At 56.2% G+C, this 18209-nt stretch overlaps 8 protein-coding genes across 8 annotated transcripts; 4 read left to right on the top strand and 4 right to left on the bottom strand.

The window, feature by feature from the left end:
- Positions 1-570: 570 nt before the first annotated feature.
- PG998_005657 (uncharacterized protein) lies at positions 571-1805 on the bottom strand (the record flags this gene model as incomplete). The annotated part of the gene is made up of 2 exons (XM_066872475.1): positions 571-1232; positions 1331-1805. 2 exons carry the CDS (start codon positions 1803-1805, stop codon positions 571-573), a joined length of 1137 nt encoding a protein of 378 aa, XP_066732572.1.
- A 1257-nt stretch (positions 1806-3062) lies between these two features.
- On the bottom strand, positions 3063-3410 carry PG998_005656 (uncharacterized protein; the record flags this gene model as incomplete). Its single annotated transcript, XM_066872474.1, has 2 exons — positions 3063-3189; positions 3307-3410. 2 exons carry the CDS (start codon positions 3408-3410, stop codon positions 3063-3065), a joined length of 231 nt encoding a protein of 76 aa, XP_066732571.1.
- Positions 3411-3829: 419 nt separating this feature from the next.
- Positions 3830-4723, top strand: PG998_005655 (uncharacterized protein; the record flags this gene model as incomplete). Its single annotated transcript, XM_066872473.1, has 1 exon — positions 3830-4723. One exon carries the CDS (start codon positions 3830-3832, stop codon positions 4721-4723), a length of 894 nt encoding a protein of 297 aa, XP_066732570.1.
- A 648-nt stretch (positions 4724-5371) lies between these two features.
- PG998_005654 (uncharacterized protein) lies at positions 5372-7743 on the bottom strand (the record flags this gene model as incomplete). Its single annotated transcript, XM_066872472.1, has 6 exons — positions 5372-5911; positions 5973-6573; positions 6651-6771; positions 6839-7154; positions 7237-7393; positions 7469-7743. 6 exons carry the CDS (start codon positions 7741-7743, stop codon positions 5372-5374), a joined length of 2010 nt encoding a protein of 669 aa, XP_066732569.1.
- A 1092-nt stretch (positions 7744-8835) lies between these two features.
- On the top strand, positions 8836-10212 carry PG998_005653 (uncharacterized protein; the record flags this gene model as incomplete). Its single annotated transcript, XM_066872471.1, has 3 exons — positions 8836-8965; positions 9063-9698; positions 9764-10212. 3 exons carry the CDS (start codon positions 8836-8838, stop codon positions 10210-10212), a joined length of 1215 nt encoding a protein of 404 aa, XP_066732568.1.
- Positions 10213-11163: 951 nt separating this feature from the next.
- PG998_005652 (carbohydrate esterase family 3 protein) lies at positions 11164-12319 on the top strand (the record flags this gene model as incomplete). Its single annotated transcript, XM_066872470.1, has 2 exons — positions 11164-11532; positions 11900-12319. The coding sequence occupies 2 exons, from the start codon at positions 11164-11166 to the stop codon at positions 12317-12319; spliced, it is 789 nt and encodes a 262-aa protein (XP_066732567.1).
- Positions 12320-12734: 415 nt separating this feature from the next.
- Positions 12735-14249, bottom strand: PG998_005651 (uncharacterized protein; the record flags this gene model as incomplete). Its single annotated transcript, XM_066872469.1, has 5 exons — positions 12735-12953; positions 13024-13068; positions 13138-13689; positions 13766-13844; positions 13990-14249. 5 exons carry the CDS (start codon positions 14247-14249, stop codon positions 12735-12737), a joined length of 1155 nt encoding a protein of 384 aa, XP_066732566.1.
- Positions 14250-16499: 2250 nt separating this feature from the next.
- PG998_005650 (integral membrane family protein) lies at positions 16500-18114 on the top strand (the record flags this gene model as incomplete). The annotated part of the gene is made up of 5 exons (XM_066872468.1): positions 16500-16664; positions 16852-17221; positions 17318-17435; positions 17505-17603; positions 17763-18114. The coding sequence occupies 5 exons, from the start codon at positions 16500-16502 to the stop codon at positions 18112-18114; spliced, it is 1104 nt and encodes a 367-aa protein (XP_066732565.1).
- Positions 18115-18209: the final 95 nt, after the last annotated feature.

Here is an 18209-nt window from a genome sequence, read left to right as displayed (position 1 = left end):
GTAGTTCTGTGTACGTCAACCTAGCTTAGACCAGGTGAGCAACCGTAACTTGCCATTGTCCTGCTACCTTGCACGCTCACCTGTATACCCGCCGATGTCCGTCATGCTCTCGAAGGTTATGATTCGACTCTGACATTTGTGGTGCCTTGGACATGCAAAGTACTTCGCTGGTTTCATCCAAGAGACGCGTCTATCGTAGACGAACAGGCCTTGATAGACACTTGGGGGAGACTCCGTCTTCACTTCTGGGTGCTCAAGTCTGATTTGCCCCAGCTGCAATTTGGTGAGACCGTGGAGATCTGCCCACAACTTGAACCATTATATCTGGGTCGAGTAGTTGTTTGTTTGTAAAGTCAAAGATTCCTGTTATCGCATGGATAAAACCCTCGTGTCTACTCGACTTTCCATGGCGGAGATTTAATGGCACTTAAACAGTGATTACTTCTTCTTTATCGTCGGTAGAAGCAGTAACGCAAAACACTGAGTAGTATGTATAATATTAATCATTGAATCTATCTGCACGAATGTGTTGTAAGGGTTAGTCGTCCAATGCACCAAGCTGCCCTCCAGCTAGTATGGCTTCTCTCCAATAGCCTCTTCGCGCTCCCTGGAGTACTTCGTCTTCGTAGCCGTTCTATCAAATGCGTCAATGTCCTTTGCTTGCTCGCTGAGTACCAAGCGCACGAAAAGGATAATGAAAAACGATGCCCAGGACATCCCAACCAGGCCAGATCCCCCGGCGATACGAATATGCACCGCCTGTGTCATGACATTGACGACCCGCGTGATGAGCGTCACAGTCGTTACGATAAGCGACGCGATCAGGAGCGCGTACATGGCGATGGCAGGGGTCAGGGTGAAGAAGCGCTTGAATCCGAAGACGTTCTCGGCCAGTGTGACCTTGTTGTGGGGGTTCCTCCGGCCCACAGTGAAGCTGTAGACGATATCCCCGATCAAGCCGAGGAGAAGGAGCCAAGAACAGCCGCAGGCAACGGCGTAGACTATAAGGGTAGGGCCAAAGGTAAACAACATGACTCCCCGCCTCAGCGAGTTGGTCGCGTTGATGATCTCCTTCTGGACGGCATTAGCGCCTTTGTCTATCGGCTCTCGCATCTTCTGTTGGACGTCTTTGGGGACGAGAAAGATGCCCGTGACATTCGCGATGAGGTCGCCAGGAGAGAAGCTGAAGATCTTGCCTCCGTTTGCTACGGGATCGAAGGTTGTATTAACCCCTGAAAATGTGTCAGTCAACCATCTTTATCATGTGACTTGCATGCACTACATGGCGTAAAAGGGGCAGGGTATAGAGGGCAGGGAGTTTCAAACTTACCTTCCATGAATAGAGAAGTACAGTTTTGAGGTCCGGTCGCAAACACTGTCGTGTTGGTCGAATAGTCCACCGTACGCGGCACCTTGCACCACTTGGTGACATGCAGCGAGTACCTCTGCGAGACGCCCAGCTCGTTCAGCTTGCGCACGACCTTCAGCCCCCACTCGTTCAACTGGTCCTCGATCTTGGCTAGCACTTTCATGATGAGCTTCTCGACTATATCCTTGACGTCGCCGAGGTTGTCGCCGACTTCGTTGACAAGGTCCTTGGCCTTGTCCGAGATCTGGTTGGTGACATTTTTAACCTTGTCCTGCGCTCCGTCCACGACGCCCTCAGCGCCCTTGGTGATTTGTTGGCCAAGCTCCTTTCCCTTGTCCGTGACCGAGCTGAGGTCCAGCCTCCGCACGAGCTGCCTAGTCGCTGGCTTGTCGGCAAAGGCAATCTTGGTCCAGTTGAATTCGGCGAAATCCCCCATATCAATCTGTAGAGTAGCCTATGTCAGCTGTGTGGCCAATACAAGGGGCGACCTTGACTTACTGAAAAAACAGCTAGTGTGTTCTTTACTTCCGCATCTCCCCGTCCGACGGCTACCGCAAGCGTCGTCATTAAGCTAACGGCCAGGGTGAACACCAAAAGGATGAATGCGGTCTTGTTCAGGATGAAATGGAAACGATTCCTAACCCATTTTGTTGCGCTATTATGGATAATCCAGTTGGCCATGATCTCGAATAATTAGTGGTTGGATAACAGTATAAGTTAAAAATGGAAAAGAAAAGGAAAAAGAAAATGAGTTGTTCAGTAACAGAGTGAGTGTGAATACCAGGCCGAGTCTGCGGATAGGGGAGGAACCTGCTCTCATATCACTTGCAATTGGCTTTCTCGCTTTATCCCATTCACGTTTGGTGGGTGAAGGGATAGCCCCTGACGGTCTCTTTGTCCAAAAAGCCCACGCTCAGGGGCAACCCCAAATCACCTGGTATTGCCTTTGTCGGCCAGTTTCATTGTTTCGTTCCGAGTTATTTCTAGAGTGCCCAGTGATTGATAGGAAGACGAGAGAAAGGGAAGAGAAAACAGAAGATTGTCTACCAAAACGGCCGATCAATCACACCAATCTGCTATCATCCCAACATCCTCCCGACCCCGGACCCTCGTCCCGACCTGCCCATTGATTGCCAAGCCCAATTTAGGACCAAAGCGAAGCAACTTTAAAAGGACGACAACTGCAACGATTAGGTAGCCTTGGACGCCCTCTGACGACATTACCATGGGAGCCCATGGAAGCGAAGTGCTGGGTGCCGTATTTTCCCCGCTCAGTGTGACCGACAGGCCTGAGATGCATGTTGAAGAAGCTCCAAGGGATAGATGCGGCCAGTCATTAATAACTTTTCCATTTCAAGGTCGATTATGAGTTCAAAAACGCCCATTTACGAACGGGTACCAACCGGTCTTGGATCAGGGGTTCGTTCAGATGTAGCCACTGCGGATGATGCGACGATCTCAAAAGGCTTGCAACTGCTTTATATTGCCGTCGTACTTGTCAGATCCGGAAACTCCAAATGCCGTGCGAAACGAGCGTTCTATCTTACTCCAGCCCGGGGCCTCCATGAGATTACAATTGTCCCAATGCGATGTCTTGCCTCTTTTTACTGACTGGCTATCCCGCCCTTCCGGATTGAAATTCAACGTTGTCCTCATCAAGTTTCTCCATCGTCGTTTATCGCGAATGACTTCCTCAGCCACAGGTGGCTCCGTAACGACTCCCATCATCTCGCCCCTTATCCGAGCACACCTTCTTGTCGGCGCAACGATCCTTTACCGAAAGCACCCCGGCGCTGCATTGGAAAGATAGCATCTTGTTCCTATACGAAGAGGGTGAGTCAGTGGACTGGGTGAACCGCTGGCATCCAGAAGTACAACAGGAAGTTGGGATTCGGAAAGGGGCCTAGGAGCTGGAATAGCGTAGGGGATTGACTGACCCGCAGAACACGTCGCCGTCTTGATGCTTGTCGCTGTTGCACTCGCCGGCGTACGCCGCCACCACGCATAGCGCAACTGATAGAAAGACCGCGATGAACCGCATGTCGACAATGGCAGCAAAGGGTATTATTGGCTTTCTTCTATTTCTTGCAATGAACTAATTGCGAGGATGATAAGATCGGGACAAAAGAGAAGAGGAAAAGAGAAGACGAAAGGCGTGCAAGGCTGTCCAGATCTCACTCAGCCCAACTTGGTCACACCCCCGCTGGGGGCTGAGCACTCCGGCGTCACAATATTGATTATGCAGCTCGTTCTATCCGGCTGATTTAACCGAGCCAATGTCACATCCGCTCCCACGTATCGCACCTCTCAGCACGGTGTCCCTACAACATATCATACATCGCCAACTACCCAGATTCTTGTCCAAAGGCCTCGGGGTCTGCTTCTGCTTAGGCGTCCTGGTGGTGCACTCGAGCCCCATAAAACCCAAAATCCCCCACGCCGATTTTTCCGTTGGCGCAAATGCAAGATGCATCTGGCGACTCATTTTGCAAACACCCACCAAAACCCTGGGCGAGCAAGGAAAAGGAAGGGAAATCCGGTATCCGTGATACGATGGAGGAGCTGGCCATCGAGCCCCGCGGCCTCTTTTTTCAGCAAGACTTCGTCACGCCCGCGCACGAGGCCGAGCTGGTGCGTGTCTTCCGCGAGGAGTTGGAGTGGCCCGTCCGGCCCCCGGGAACCCGCCTCAGCCTGCACTATGGCTACACTTTCGATTACAAGACGTTTGGCGTGGACCCAAACATCCCCTTCCGGGACTTCCCGGGCTGGCTGCGGCCCCTGATCCCCAAGACGGTGGTAGACCCTCGCAGCGGCGTCCCCAAGACGCCCGACCAGGTCTGCCTGCAGTACTACCCGCCTGGGGCAGGCATTCCACCCCATGTCGACACTCACTCGGCCTACGACGAGCTGTACTCGCTGTCGCTGGGCAGCGCCGTGATGATGCAGTTCCGTCGCCCTCCCTCGACCGCCACTGCTACTGCTGGTGCTACTGCAGAGAGCGACGGAAAGAGGGGAGGAGAGGAAGAGGAGGACGCGGAGGATAAACGCGCCGAACTGGACCTGCTGCCCCGCAGCCTCCTCGAGCTCCGCGGCGACGCCCGACTGCACTGGACCCACGGCATCAAGAAGCGCAAGACGGACACGCTGCCCGACGGCACGGTGCGAGCTCGGCAGGACCGCTGGAGCATCACCTACCGCTGGCTGCGCGAGCCCGCCCGCGCGGGAGAACCGGCCGAGTGCGAGTGCGGCAACGCGCGGCAGTGCGACACGGCACAGCGACGGGCGGGGATCGAGAGAGAGTACCGGTGGAAGCAAAAGGAGCTGGATAAACAGCAGCAAGAAACGACCGGTTGAGAAAGAGATAAGAAAGGAGAATCTCAGTCGTCGAAATCAAGCAAGCTTGGCAACCATCACCACGGGAAACAGCACGCCGTAGTGCGGCGGCACATGCGTAGGGCGGCACTTCCATAGATACATGTGTCCTGTTATTGACGCTACTGTTGTCCAGGTCGTCACGCCAAACGAAGAAGGCTAGCAAGGCTACCTACGCTTAGGAGGATCATGGATTACAGATGTCTTCATCTACCCATCCGTTGCCGAGGGTCTGTCTCAAAACGCCTCACCCAACCAGCTCCTGTAGCCATTTCGGATCGTGATAAGGCATGTCGCCCGTACGGAGGTGCCAATACAGCTTGAGTATGGAGAAGTGATCACGATATATGAGGATAAAACGCCCCCTTGGGTACCAAACTGCTTTCCCGGCCTGCCACACGATGTTCTAGGATCCAGCTCACGTCGCATAGTGGAGTATTAAAGGGAGGCAGCATGAAATGATCAAAAAGTAATGTTACTGCAAGCACTCGGCCGCCATGAGCCAGTTTTGGACGAGGGAAGCTGGCTTAGGTCCCAAGGTGACTGACACGTGTAATCACGTTCATGGTAAGAGTATTTACTAACTAAAACCCGGTCATCTCTGAAAGCCCTCCAGCGACTGTCCCAGAATCAGATGCCCATGAGTAAATCCAGAAGCTTAGGGAAGTTAGGCGACCCGAGACCCGTAACAGGATCCCAACCCTTCGCCGCCGTGAAGCCCGACGTGCCGCACCCGTAATTGCTCCCCGCCGTGATATCGAAGAAGACCTCCGGGTGGTCGTACAATATGGGGTTGATGAATCCCACGGTGCTCTTCCCCGCCTTGAGTCGCTGCTCGTTGACGAGCGTGAGCAACGCGCCCCACACCGGCGCCGACAGCGACGTCCCCCCGATGAGGTACCAGCTGCCCCCCGTGTACACGACCTGGCGGTCCCCGACGGCGGCGACGTCCGGGTAGGCGCGGCCGAGCCGGTTGTAGACGCCCTTGCCCGCGGTGATGTTCGCGAAGTTGCCGTCTCGCGGGAACTCGCCGTACGACTTGAAGGGCAGCGAGGGCCCCACGGTCTCGACGTAGTGGCGCACGGCGTCGCGCTGGTACTTGGGGGTGGGGAAGACGTTGCTAAAGCCGCCGCCGCTGGGGAAGCGCTCCGTGGCCACCTCGCGCAGGCGCTCTCCCCGGTCGGGGCGCCGTCGCGTTGGCCGCGTGGCGGTTCCACTCGGTGCTACCGACCGTGAGGACGTAGGGGCAGGTTGCCGCGAAGTCCGGGTTGAAGACGACGGTCTGGTTGTTGCCGCCGGTGGGGCAGGTCGCCTCTCGGCCCACGCCGTCGTCGCCCGACGAGATGACGATGGTGGTCCCCTGCAGCGCCAGCTTCATCCACTCGCTGCACTGGCGCCGCATGTAGTAGTCGGGCCAGGCCCACTCGTCGCCGCCGTACGAGATGGAGATGACGTTGGTCGGCTTGTAGACGCCGCACTGGAGCTGGCCGGTATACCCGCCCGGGTTAGGGTCCGGGTAGGCTGGGTCGCGGCATCTCGGTTCCGTGCAGTCGCCTGTCTCGCCGAAGGCGCTATAAGTACAGTAGCTGCCGTCAATGGCGTCCAAGAAGGTATTCCAGAACCCGGAGAAGTTGCTACTGTGCTCGTAGTACTCATCGTCCACCTGGTACAGCACCGTCTTCTGCGGCCAGATGAGCGGCCAGGCGGCATCGAAGTCCAGCGCCGACTCAGAGCCGGGCTCGATGGGGTACGGCGAGGGTTCTTCCAGGGCGCCAACCGCCCCGTCCACAAGCCTCTCCTCGGGGTACGTTCCCTTTGGTATGTTCAAGTGTCTTATCATGATAAGGTGTCAGTGACATGTAAGGAATGAGGAGCAATGCGACGATTAGATCACCGGCGTCCAACATACGGGTAAAGGGTGGAGAAGAAGACATCTAGGTCATTCCTGCTGTAATGGTCATCCAAGCTCTCGAAGATGCCCAGCTCGTTTCCGGGATGTGAAGTCGTTCCATTTGGTACATTGTATTGAACTTGAGTCCATGTTACTTAGTACGGACCAATAACAAATAGTCAGCGGCTGGGATGGAAGCTACTTACCCCTTGTGCATTCCGCCGTGACATAGATGTCACAGGTAGTGGCGTTGGGGTGGGGGAAGCCCGGGAGTTTGGTGATCTGAGGACGAACGATGTTCCCATCCTTCAGGCTTCGCTTCCTCTTGCTATCCTTACCGCCCGTCGAACGCGTCCGGAGACGGGTGCCGGGGGTTACGTAATCGATGTGTTCCTGGACATGGGAGGGCACATGGTACGACTCGGTGGAAATGTCGTGCGTGCCATCCGAATGCTGCCAGACGTGAAACTCGGCGTAGAGCAAGTTCTCCGCCTCTGCCGTCGTGGCATCAAATTGAATCCACTACGGACGAGGGAGGCATGAGCAATGGGAGCCACCAGTTTGGCCATGACGACGGATAAAGAGGACGACCGCAACTACATACCTGCTTATTGGCAGACTGGCTTACACGGCCCCGGGGAATGCCTGAGGCGACCACCCAGTCGACAACCGTATTGGCGCTCGACTGCTGGGGGGCGAAAAAGTCGATGACTTCGGTGGAGCTCATGTGTTTCCCGTAGTTGGCCGATTGGGGGTTCGAGCTTGAGGCAATGGGGGTTGTCTAGTCAGCTACCTTTGTATACACAGATTGGAGGCAATGGGGGCCGTTCACTCACATCTCCATCAGCCTATCATGCCCAGCGTCAAGGTTGCTCTGCTTCAACCCGATGCGCATGGGCAACATTGTGCGAGAATGAACCTTGGCTCTCTTGGTCCATTGCCGTCCCAGTCGCGGGACGTGACGCTCATGAAGATTGTGCGTGGCGGGAACCTCGCGTTTCTTCAGTGACAACGGCGACGGGCTTCTACCACGCTGCACAGCCATCGGGTTGGCGGCGGCCTCGAGGACGAGGCCGGTGGTAAGGGCAGCCACCAGGGATTGAATGAGCATGGTGACGGCGTATCAAGGGAGACCTGGTGGACAAACGAGCAGGGGAATAGGATGAGTGAGGAAGGAAGGCAAGTTCGACTCATCTCCGTCGGTCATTCATGGGCCATGGCTGCTGCTCTTATAGAGTAGGCATCGACACCTACATCCACCCCGGAGGAACTGCCATGTCCTCGCGAAAGTGCACCTATCGTGTTTGCTAGCCACTCTACCCGAAGCAGGGCAGGGTAGGGGGCAGGCGTTGTTCCATGCATACAGATTGCAGCGGTCATCAAGGGGCAAGGGAGCCTATCATTTCTCAGTCCGGTCCGGGCAGTTATCTCACCTTCCTCATTGTTACTAATGCCCCCAATCTAACACATGATTAGTAGCATGCAGTCAGATCAGAGACGACGCCAATGCACAGCTCATTGAGCAGGCCGGAAGCGTGAGTTCCCGTATGCGGCCTAGCTTATCAGCAAAAGGACGTGAACATATGTGAGCATGTAGGATGCTGTCCAGCCCCCCTGAATCCTGGTCTGCAGCGGCCCCGCAGCTTCCACGGCCGGCTCGCATCTCCTGACTCGATTGGTCGCAGTGGATGCTCGCCATGCCACCAAGCTTTCCTTTGGCCGGCACTGCCCTTGCCCGGGAAGCTTGATCGCACGTCTTGACGTCTCTCCTGGGGACGGGGCATGGGTTTGAACGGAATCTAGAGCGCAGAGTTGACTCGGCTGCTGCAGCTCGCGTCCTGTTGCCATCTGACTAAGGGATTCTCAGCTGAATGTATGTGGTCACCCTGGTATATTGCTTATACTAAGCCTTGGCACATAATAATTACGTGACTTCTCCCATGTCAGGGGCCGAAGATCGGCAGTATTCCGGGATGTAGGTGAGAGACACATAATGAAGAGAATCAATTGGCACTAGAACACGAACACTTGCGGGCCCTGGTGCCTGGATCTGATAGGCGGCAGCACTTGTTATCAATTTGTCGTGCCCCTCCCCCGCCATCCACGATAAGAACAGAAAAAAACACGCCCTGTCCCGCATCCTGCTGTCATTGTCGCAAGGAAATTTGACGATCCTAGCGCTTCCGACAGAGACACAGACACCATGGCGCCTTACGACAGCGACTCATCTGGCGGCGAAGAAGAAGAATATACCGAGACCAACGTCCTGTTGGGCTACGCTTCCAAAGACGCCGACGATGACACCATCAGCCGTCTGGGAGGGCGCCCTGTAAGTGCTACGAGGGGCATTCCGCCATCCTCCCCGGCATCTTCCCCTCGTTCACTTGTTTCCTCCAGCTTCTAATGCGCATTTGCTTCAAAACATTATAGGAGTGGCTAGATCCTTCATCGCCCCGTCCGCTGCGCTTGCCCGATGCAAGGTCTGCAAGGACCTGATGGTCGTCATCCTCCAGCTCAACGGCGAACTGCCCGCCCAATTCCCCGGCCACGAGCGACGAATCTACGTGTTTGCATGCAGAAGAAAGAGCTGCAGACGGAAAGAGGGCAGCATACGCGCGCTTCGGGGCGTGCGAATCGCGCCAGGCTCCAAGACCGTCTTGGCCAAGAAGCAGGACGAGAAGAAGTCGCCGGCGCCGGCACCAGCCAAACCAGAGCCGAAGCCCATGTCCAACCTAGGCGAGACCTTGTTTGGTGCCAAGACGATTGGGTCCTCCACAGGCTCAGCCAACCCGTTTGCGACCGGCAACTTGGCCGCTGCGGCCCCGAGCAACCCCTTTGCCTCCTCCACGAACCCTTTCAGCAAGCCTGCACCCGCCTCCGAGGCCAAGCCGGCGGAAACCAAGCCTGAAGAAGAGGTCTCCGTCAAAGAAAAGATAGAGGAGACTGTCACGTCCTTACCCCAAACCTTCGCCGACACGCTCTCTCAACAACCCTCAGGCCAAGTCCGAACCACCGGAGCCTGCGGAGCCCTGGCCCGCCGAGGAGGACTGGCCCGCGCCCTACCCTGTATCATACCTGGCCGATGCCGACTACGAGACGTTGGATCCCACGCCGGCTCCCGTGCCCCAAAGCCGTGCAAATGGACGTCGATGACCCTTCGTCGGCGTCAGGCGGGGGTAAAGAAGACAAGGAGGTCTTCGAGTCGACCATGGACGCCGATTTCCAGAAGTTCGCGGACCGCCTGGCGCAAAACCCGGAGCAGGTCATCCGCTACGAGTTCCGGGGCCAGCCTCTGCTCTACTCCAAGGCGGACCCGGTCGGCCAAAACCTCAGCACGGGGCGGAGCATGCCGCGCTGCGCCAACTGCGGCGGCGCCCGCGTCTTCGAGGTCCAGATGACGTCCAACGCCATCGCCGAGCTCGAGGCCGAGGAGATGGGGCTCGAGGGCATGGACTGGGGCACCATCATTGTCGGCGTGTGCGACGCCGACTGTCAGGCCCGCGGCGTCGGCGAGGGCGAGGCGGGATACGTGGAAGAGTGGGCGGGCGTGCAGTGGGAGGAGCTGACGATGCGACGATGATGAACAAAAGTAACTTTAGATGAATGAATGAACGACCTGCATATACCAAATTTCCCAAGGCTCACTAAGGCAATAAATCGATCAGGCAAGTGATCTTTACATATCATGCGTGGTGGATGGCCTTGTACTTGGCCTGAAATTGGCTATAGAACAAAACGACAATTAACTACAATGCAACGCAATGCATATCCGATTGTTTGTTCTGCTTATATGCTCTGGATAGTTTTCCTCTGTAGAATTCAAACATACTCCCCCCTCCAAAAAAAAGGGTTACGGCTCATTCATCAGGTCTCATATATCGTATGTCCGAGCTATTAACTTCCAGCAAGCAAGCTGCAATGAGCCAGCTCAATATAGCCCAGCCGGTGGGACTTTGTAAGATGTCGTCACTTAGGAAAAGCGCGACTGTGATGTTTTGTTGCCAAGGTTTATGTATAGGCAAGGAGCGGGTGCGGAGGGGAGGTGGGTTTGGAAATATCCTATTCCACCAATCACCGCATAGCTGGAGATCGAGTATGTTTTCAGCCCCTGCAACAGCTCACCTGCATCGCCGGCTAGACACCGTCTTGGCACGCTTTGCCATGGAGCTAACTGTGATGTGGGCAATGGAATTCGTGCTCCTTTCGCGTCCGGCTGGCATGGCGTTTATGGGACGATGCCAGATCTGGCATGCCCGGAGCCACCATGCCGCCCATTGGCCATTTACAGCGCCGCCGACCGTGGGTGCGATACATTGCCAATATGGTCTTGCATTCTCATGCCAGTGTTCGGATAAGATGAAGAGTGGTGGGATATTACAGCACCAAGCACTAGGTGGTCCTTAAAAGGGGGGATTGGAAGACACTGGTATTTGAGGGCTTGCCTTGTAGTTTGAAAACCACCTCTGGTCTCTTCTTTCTCTCCGGGCTCACCACCGCAACGAAGGGGAAAAGGCCTCTGTCTAGCGTCAAGATGCAGTTCACCACTCTCGCGAGCCTGGCCCTCGGCCTCCTTGCCACCACCGCCTCGGCGCAAAGCAAGGTCAAAGTGATGCTGCTAGGCGACTCGATCACGCAAATCACGTGCTGGCGCCCCAAGGTCTGGACGCAGCTGGCCTCGGCGGGCCTCGCGGGCAGCGTCGACTTCGTGGGCAGCATGAGCGGGCTCGAGTCCAAGTGCGGCACGGCCCCGTCCGGCTTCGACCCGAACCACGAGGGCCACTCTGGCTGGCAGGCCTACGACATTGCGCGCAACAACATCGCGGGCTGGGTCCAGAGCACCAAGCCCGACGTCCTCCAGTTCATGCTCGGCACCAACGACGTCAACATCGGGAAGCGCAACGTCCAGACCATACTCGATGCCTACACGGCCATCCTTACCGCGACACGGGGGGGCTAATCCTAACGTCAAGGTTATCGTATGTACTTGTTCTCATTCTTTCCTCTTTCACTCGTCTGTGGTCATGCTAGGGCAATGACGCACATGAACCAGTCAGTCAGTATATGGTTCGTCGCGCATGGTTGCGTATAAGTATGCTGTGACATGGTGCACGATGGGAGGTGGAAAGGGGGAAGGAACCCGTTCAAACTTGAAAGCTAGAAAGAGGGGGAAGAGGAGGCACCCCAAAACTGCGGCTTGACAAGACAAGCTCGCGTAAAAGAGAAAGACTCATTTGCTGACGGGAATACTTTTGTTTTCCTTCGTCTAGATCGACAAGCTGATCCCCACGAGCTGGAGCGACACCACTATCGAGTCCGTCAACAGCGCCATCCCGGCCTGGGCGTCGCAGCACAGCACGGCAGCTTCCCCCATCGTCGTGGCCGACTGCTCGCGCGCCGCGGGCTTCACCAACGCCATGCTGCAGCAGGACGGCGTGCACCCCAACGACCTGGGCGATCAGTTCATCGCCCAGCAGGTCGGGCCAAAGCTGATCCAGGCTATCAAGGCTGTGCAGGGCGGTGGCGACAGTTCCCCGGTGGCGACGACGACCCTGAGAACTTCCACAACGGCGGCGGCCGGTCCCCCCGTCGGCCCCGACGGGCAACTGCGCGTCGCTGTATGCGCAGTGCGGCGGGAATGGGTGGTCCGGCACGACATGCTGTTCGCAGGGGTCTTGCAAGGTGTCTAACGAATGGTATTCGCAATGCGCCTGAGAAGTGTGGATATTTACTGGCTGGCCGGCAAGCTACTGCTGTCGGTTTCTGCGCCAGAAGGCTCGCTTGCGGCTTCTTAGGGGTGATGTAACGCCAATCTACGTCTATATATACTGAGCACACTTGCATTTGCCCAATTACATCCCAAAATGGAACTCCTCTGCAGCTCCATTAAGCTGCTTGAATGAATGATGCGTTCCATAAATAGGCAAACAAAAAGAAAACCAAACATGAGGTTGGTTTCATAGCCCATACTCACTCCATTCTGGCTACTAAGGAGAGTGTCTACCTACTGCCGCCATCGACGCGATGGGCTGGATCCATACAAGTCAAAGACAATGGCTTTACAAAGGGAGGAGGAAAAGCAGCCACGCACGGGAGAACAGCCGCTTATAAGCTGTAGGTGTAGCAAAACGGCCCGTCGGTGATGCTGGTCAGCTCGCGCATGGTGATGGGCCCGCCGCCGGCGTACATAAGGTCGATGACGGTGTCGAGCGTTGTGTTGTCCGAGGGAGGCTGGTTCAGGAACGTGTTGGTGCCCGCCACTTGGTTCCGTCGCCCGGGAAAGTCCATCATCTGCCACACCCACCACACGAGATCGATCATGCCCTAATAAAGGAGTGAGTACTTAGGTATATAGAAACTGGCGACACCATCTTCACTCTCGCCGTCGACTTACATGGTGTAAATAGAATACTGGATCGCCGGGGGACGTGAACGTATCCTGATTCATCATGTGGTTAGCTGCTGTCGCTTTACTATACCGAGGCTTAAGGAGGGGGAGGCGACTCACGCCGGCCGGATCACCACCTATGGTATAGTGCCCACCCCCATGCACGCCGATGCTGCCGGAGCCGGGGATGCCCTGCATCACGAGCTGGAAGTCGGCGACGTTGTCGTTATTGCCAAGGAGCTGCATGATGGACGTGGCGTTGGCGAAGGCCTGGTTCACACCAGCCGAAAGGTCGCGCTTCAGGCAGCGCGGGTTGTACTCGAGACCCGTGCCCGTCACGACGCTGCCGTTGTTCAGGGGCAGGCTCACCGGCCCCAGGTTGACCACCATGTCCTTGAAGGGGCCCGTCTTCACGCAGCCGCCGCCGTTGCCGGGCGGCAGCACCACCGGCGCGAAGTTGCCCAGCAGAAGCGTGATGGGGCCCTTGTTCGCGACGGCCTCGCCGTCGCCCGACATGCTGAAGTCGCTGCCGTCGAAGATGGGCGACGAGAGGGGGTCGTCCGAGTACAGCGCCCAGTTCCAATACGGTTGGGAGCCCTTGTAGCCGCACTCGTTCTTCAGAGCCTGCTCGAACTGGAACGTAAACCAACGATGCCAGGCCATGAAGGTACCCTATATGAGGGGGACGGTCAGCGAGTGCTCTTCTTTACCCGGGTATCTGCCTGGAGCATATGGTTAGGTTACGTACCGTATAGTGTATGGTCAGGGTCTGGTTGATGTGGCTCGCCAAGAAGTCGTCATATCGCGTCCTCACGCCGGGCACCAAGCTCTTTGGCGTCCGTGCCGGTAGCTTTGTAAGCGCTTGACGGCATCGGTATATGCCTTGCGTTCGGTTGTGCTCAATGACCCCCTACAGTTACGACGTTTCTGCATAAGCTTGGAGCCATCTATGAGTCCGGACTGGCGACTTACCAAGGTTTCCGAACGGTCAGCTTCTCTTTGGTGCATCGTTGAGAGGAGCCGGGCGGACCAGGCAGTTGGCCGGCAGGTGGATGGGGAGGCGGCGGCGGCGCCCGTTTAGCATTGGCATCTAAGATAGCAGCTTGGCTTGCTTGGGCCTTGCTGGCGAGAATCTTGAACTGGGCTAAGGCGTCACCGTTGTTGAAATCCTGTGTAAAAGCTGCCAGAGCTGTCCCAAAGAGGAGGACCGGCGAGGCCAGCGGGAAATGCATATTAGATAGTATACGAGATAGGTCCTGCTTGGCTGGCTAAGGTATGAGAGTCGGGATGGCGGTCTCGGAAACGACAGGGAGATCAAGGGGCTGCAAGGTTATTGGGCAGACCAGGCGCGGTAAGGGAAATGAACCGGTCTATTGCCCTAATCCGAGGAACGAACGGGGGACTGGGCGAGTGAGCGGCTCGCTGGTGAACGGGGACGGTTATGGGTTATAACCATGATGGGCTGGCTCTCGTCTACACCCACATCCCGGAGCCCGTCGCATCAATGCTTGAGCAGAGTAAAAGGGCATTGGCCTCATGCCTCTCTGATACTGCTGCTAGCAACCCGTCCTTCCCTTTCCGTCCGTCGGCCGTTGTCCGTGGTGGACTCCCCGCCCAGCCGGACCATTGAAACCTGCCCAAGATCGCTAGCTCTAGGACACTAACAATGCATGGTCTTTGTTACACCCAGTCAGATCCCCGTCCAGGTGCCAGGGTTCTGGTATTGCTACAAGTAGTGATGCGTCCCTGCCGCCGTCCAAGATTCCTGATCACGGGGGTGTGTGCTCATCGGTTGTCAGCTTCGGAGCTATGGTGGCAAACAGGTATAGCGGCGTCTGGGCTGAATGCCATTGTAGTAGGCCATGAGTATATGGAGATGTAATACTCGCATACTTAAGTAGATATCGGCGCTTCGACTCTTCGGGTCCCCGGGGTTTTCATCTCATACCGCCCGGTCTTCTTGAGAAAACGGCAATTGGAGGAGCGGTATGCTTGCCTCCTATTGGCGAGTGCCGATTGCCGCTTGCCCTGAAACCGCCCAACCAGCTCACTGGGTGTTCCCTGTCGGATCGTCTTTTTTTCTCCGGTATCTTGTTCCCTGCCGCAGATTCGCGCGGTGGGCGGCCGATCAAGCATCAAGGCTGTTCCCCTCCCTACGCTAGGGCCTGGACGGTGATCGACTGTCCAGGCTCATCTGTGTTTTCTTGTTCTCTCTTTTTCCCAATAACTCTAGGGCCCATCGGTCAATCATGCCAAGCCAGAGTCATGTCCTTTCGCGACTCATACACAATCGAATACCTGTATAGCAGGTGAGTGCGGCTATGACTATGCATATGCTTGTGCATATTGGCGTTCCTGAAGACCATCCAAGAAGACGGTCCCGGCTTCCTGCTCCTTACAGGGATACCTGCGCAGGAGGGTCAAGCGTGACGACTTCCCAAGCGGTGCAGAAAGTGTCGAGACCAACGTGGCCATTGTTCTAGAAATACATAAAAGGCTCGGGACGTACTTATGCGTATATGTGCAACAGTAGCATGTAGAAGCCTTCTTGATTTCTTGGCCAGGGTCCTTGGTCAACTGCGACTGTTCGGACGAGTCAGACGAAGCTAGGTGGTGATACTAGTCCCAGATTGGTCTACCAACGTCCTCGTCGCATCTAACGGCTCCTGAGTATCAGCAATGTTCATGCTAATGTAGCATTCGCTGCTAGTAGCGGTGGCAGAGAACGAGATGTTGGAGACAGTATAATTCATGACGACCTCACGTAATCGCATGCAGCCTGCACGGTAGATCCCGGTGTGGTAGACTACATAGACTCGGCCCTGGACGAGGAAGATATGAGGCCCTGAGAATCATGAGTAATGTGTAATATAACCCTCCAGTCGGTTACATTGCGGCCCCCTTGTTTCGTAACTTGGTAGGGCAGAGAAGGCATTTACTCCGAGCCGTGCTCCAAGGCGTCAGCCGGTATTGGCATCGGCAACTGACAAGGTCCAACCCATTAGGTATCTCGGCCAAAGGCAAAACGTGAAACCTGGATCCAGTGCCGGCACCGTTTTATGCCAGCCCGCCAGCAGGGAGAGGAACACACTGGAAACAAATCATGCAAGTCGTCCAACACGAGGACACAATCGAGGCCTTGGAGGGCTGCCGGGGAGAACAATGCCAAGAGGGTGGAGGGACAGTTGGAACATGGAAAGGACGGAAGGAAGGGAAGAGCAGAGAGATGGGTACTCTAAGTCATATAATCCGCGAGGGGATCCATGGCCAATACCCTCGTGGCTGTGTGCGTGTGCGTATTTCTGTGCGTGCCGTGCCGACTTACTATCTTTCACCCTCGTCCTCCTCTTCTCCAGCCATGACGTGAAGATCTGTGACACCAGATCGACCATCCCGTCCGTCCCCACGAGCCTAAGATCTTAGCTTCCCCGATGTCGACGACAAAAACGACTGCGATCAGGATCTTGGACTAGTAAGATCCAATGTCGGCAACATCACCGCCACCGCTCCCTGGGGCAGGACTCCCCGACGAGTATAGGGGCGATGAGATCCTCGGCGCCGTCATCGCGACGACGACCCTGGCGTGCCTCACCGTGTGCGCCCGCCTCTGGGTGCGCCTGACCATGGTGCACAAGATGGGATCGGATGTGAGTCGAGCACCGATCACGAGCTCCCTCTCACGGCTCCTCCATTACAGCAAGTTCCGAGAGACCACTACTGACAATGTATCCAACGCAACAGGACTATGCCATGATTGTCGCAATGGTAAGCTACTACCTTCATCGCTTGCGTTGTTCTTGTTCGTCTTGACTAATAGGGGTGACTCCGATCCAGGTCCTCTCTCTAGCTAGTCTAGGGTTGGTCATCCCCCAAGTCATCTACGGAGCCGGGCGGCACATCGTGTACCTGCGGCCCTCGGTGGCGACTATAGGGCTGAAGGTCAACTTTGTGAGCCAGGTCTTCTACCTGTGGGCGATCCCGGCCGTGAAGATGTCCATCGGGCTCTTCCTGCTGCGCATCGCGCCCAACAAGGGCTACCGGCGCGCCCTGCACGGCGTCATGATCTTCACCATGGCCTACACCATGATGTGTTTCGCCACGCTGTTGTTGCAATGCACCAACCTGGCCATTCTCTGGGACCCCACGGTCAAGGCCGTTTGCTGGTCTAAGGAGACGCTGCAAGCCCTCAGTTACGCCAACTCCAGTGAGTCGTCCCCCCCGCCTACCCCATAGCTATATTCCCCAAGGAGGCCTGAAGACGTCAACAACTTGCTGACGATCTGCATCGAAAACTCTCCAGTCGTGAACATCATCACGGATATGTTCTTCGCCATTCTCCCTGCACCGATGCTGTGGAACGTGCAGATCAACGTCCGTACGAAAGCCTCCCTGATCTGTATCATGGGCCTCGGTGTCTTGTAAGTCGCCACGCGATGTCCGCAGAGCCTGCGCAAGATATTCAAACTGACATACTCGAAATGCCCCAGCGCCGTTGCGGCCGCCATCGTCAAGTCCTTCTTCATCTCCAACTACGGCAAGACCGGCGACTTCCTCTGGGATTCAACCGATCTCACCATTTGGGTCTCGTAAGTCTCCAACACCCCTTTCCCTTTTTCGTCTTCTTTTTCTTTGTTGGTACCTATCAACACCCTAACTGCTCCATTCACACGAAGGGGATTTACCTACTTAAGAGGAGAAGAAGAGAAAGACTAATGCCAAGCCTGCCTTCTCTTTCCGATATGTAGAACCGAGTGCAACACAGGCATCATCGCGGCCTGTCTACCTTGTCTCAAGCCCCTCTTCAAGCGCATCCTCGAGACCACGACACAGCGCTCCCGGGGCTCCTCGTCCAACCAGACAGACCGCTCCTACAAGATGAAGTCGTACGGCGCGGGCGGGACCAACGTCGCGGCCGGACAAGGCCGGACCAACAGCAACAAGAAGCGGACCAAGGGGGACGAGGACGAGCTGGCCCTGTTCCGGCAGAGGTCGCCCAATGCCATCACCAAGATCACGACCGTCACCGTGGACTCGTCCGCGCACCCCCAGGCCGAGATATCGTGGTGGTCGCCCACCAGCCCCCGCATGAGGGTGTGAGTGAGCTAGTGAGAGAACCGGAGAGACGAGGTTTCCGTCTCAGCGGGCCGCGCCTGCTGCATGATGATCTTGTGCGAGACGAGATACTCTAGAAC

This window comes from Apiospora kogelbergensis, assembly GCF_038363985.1.
Source record: "Apiospora kogelbergensis strain CBS 113332 chromosome Unknown utg000003l_segment0_segment0, whole genome shotgun sequence".
Lineage (NCBI taxonomy): Eukaryota > Fungi > Ascomycota > Sordariomycetes > Amphisphaeriales > Apiosporaceae > Apiospora > Apiospora kogelbergensis.
Note: the sequence above shows the minus strand (reverse complement) of the source record. Positions and strands in the feature narration are given on the sequence as shown.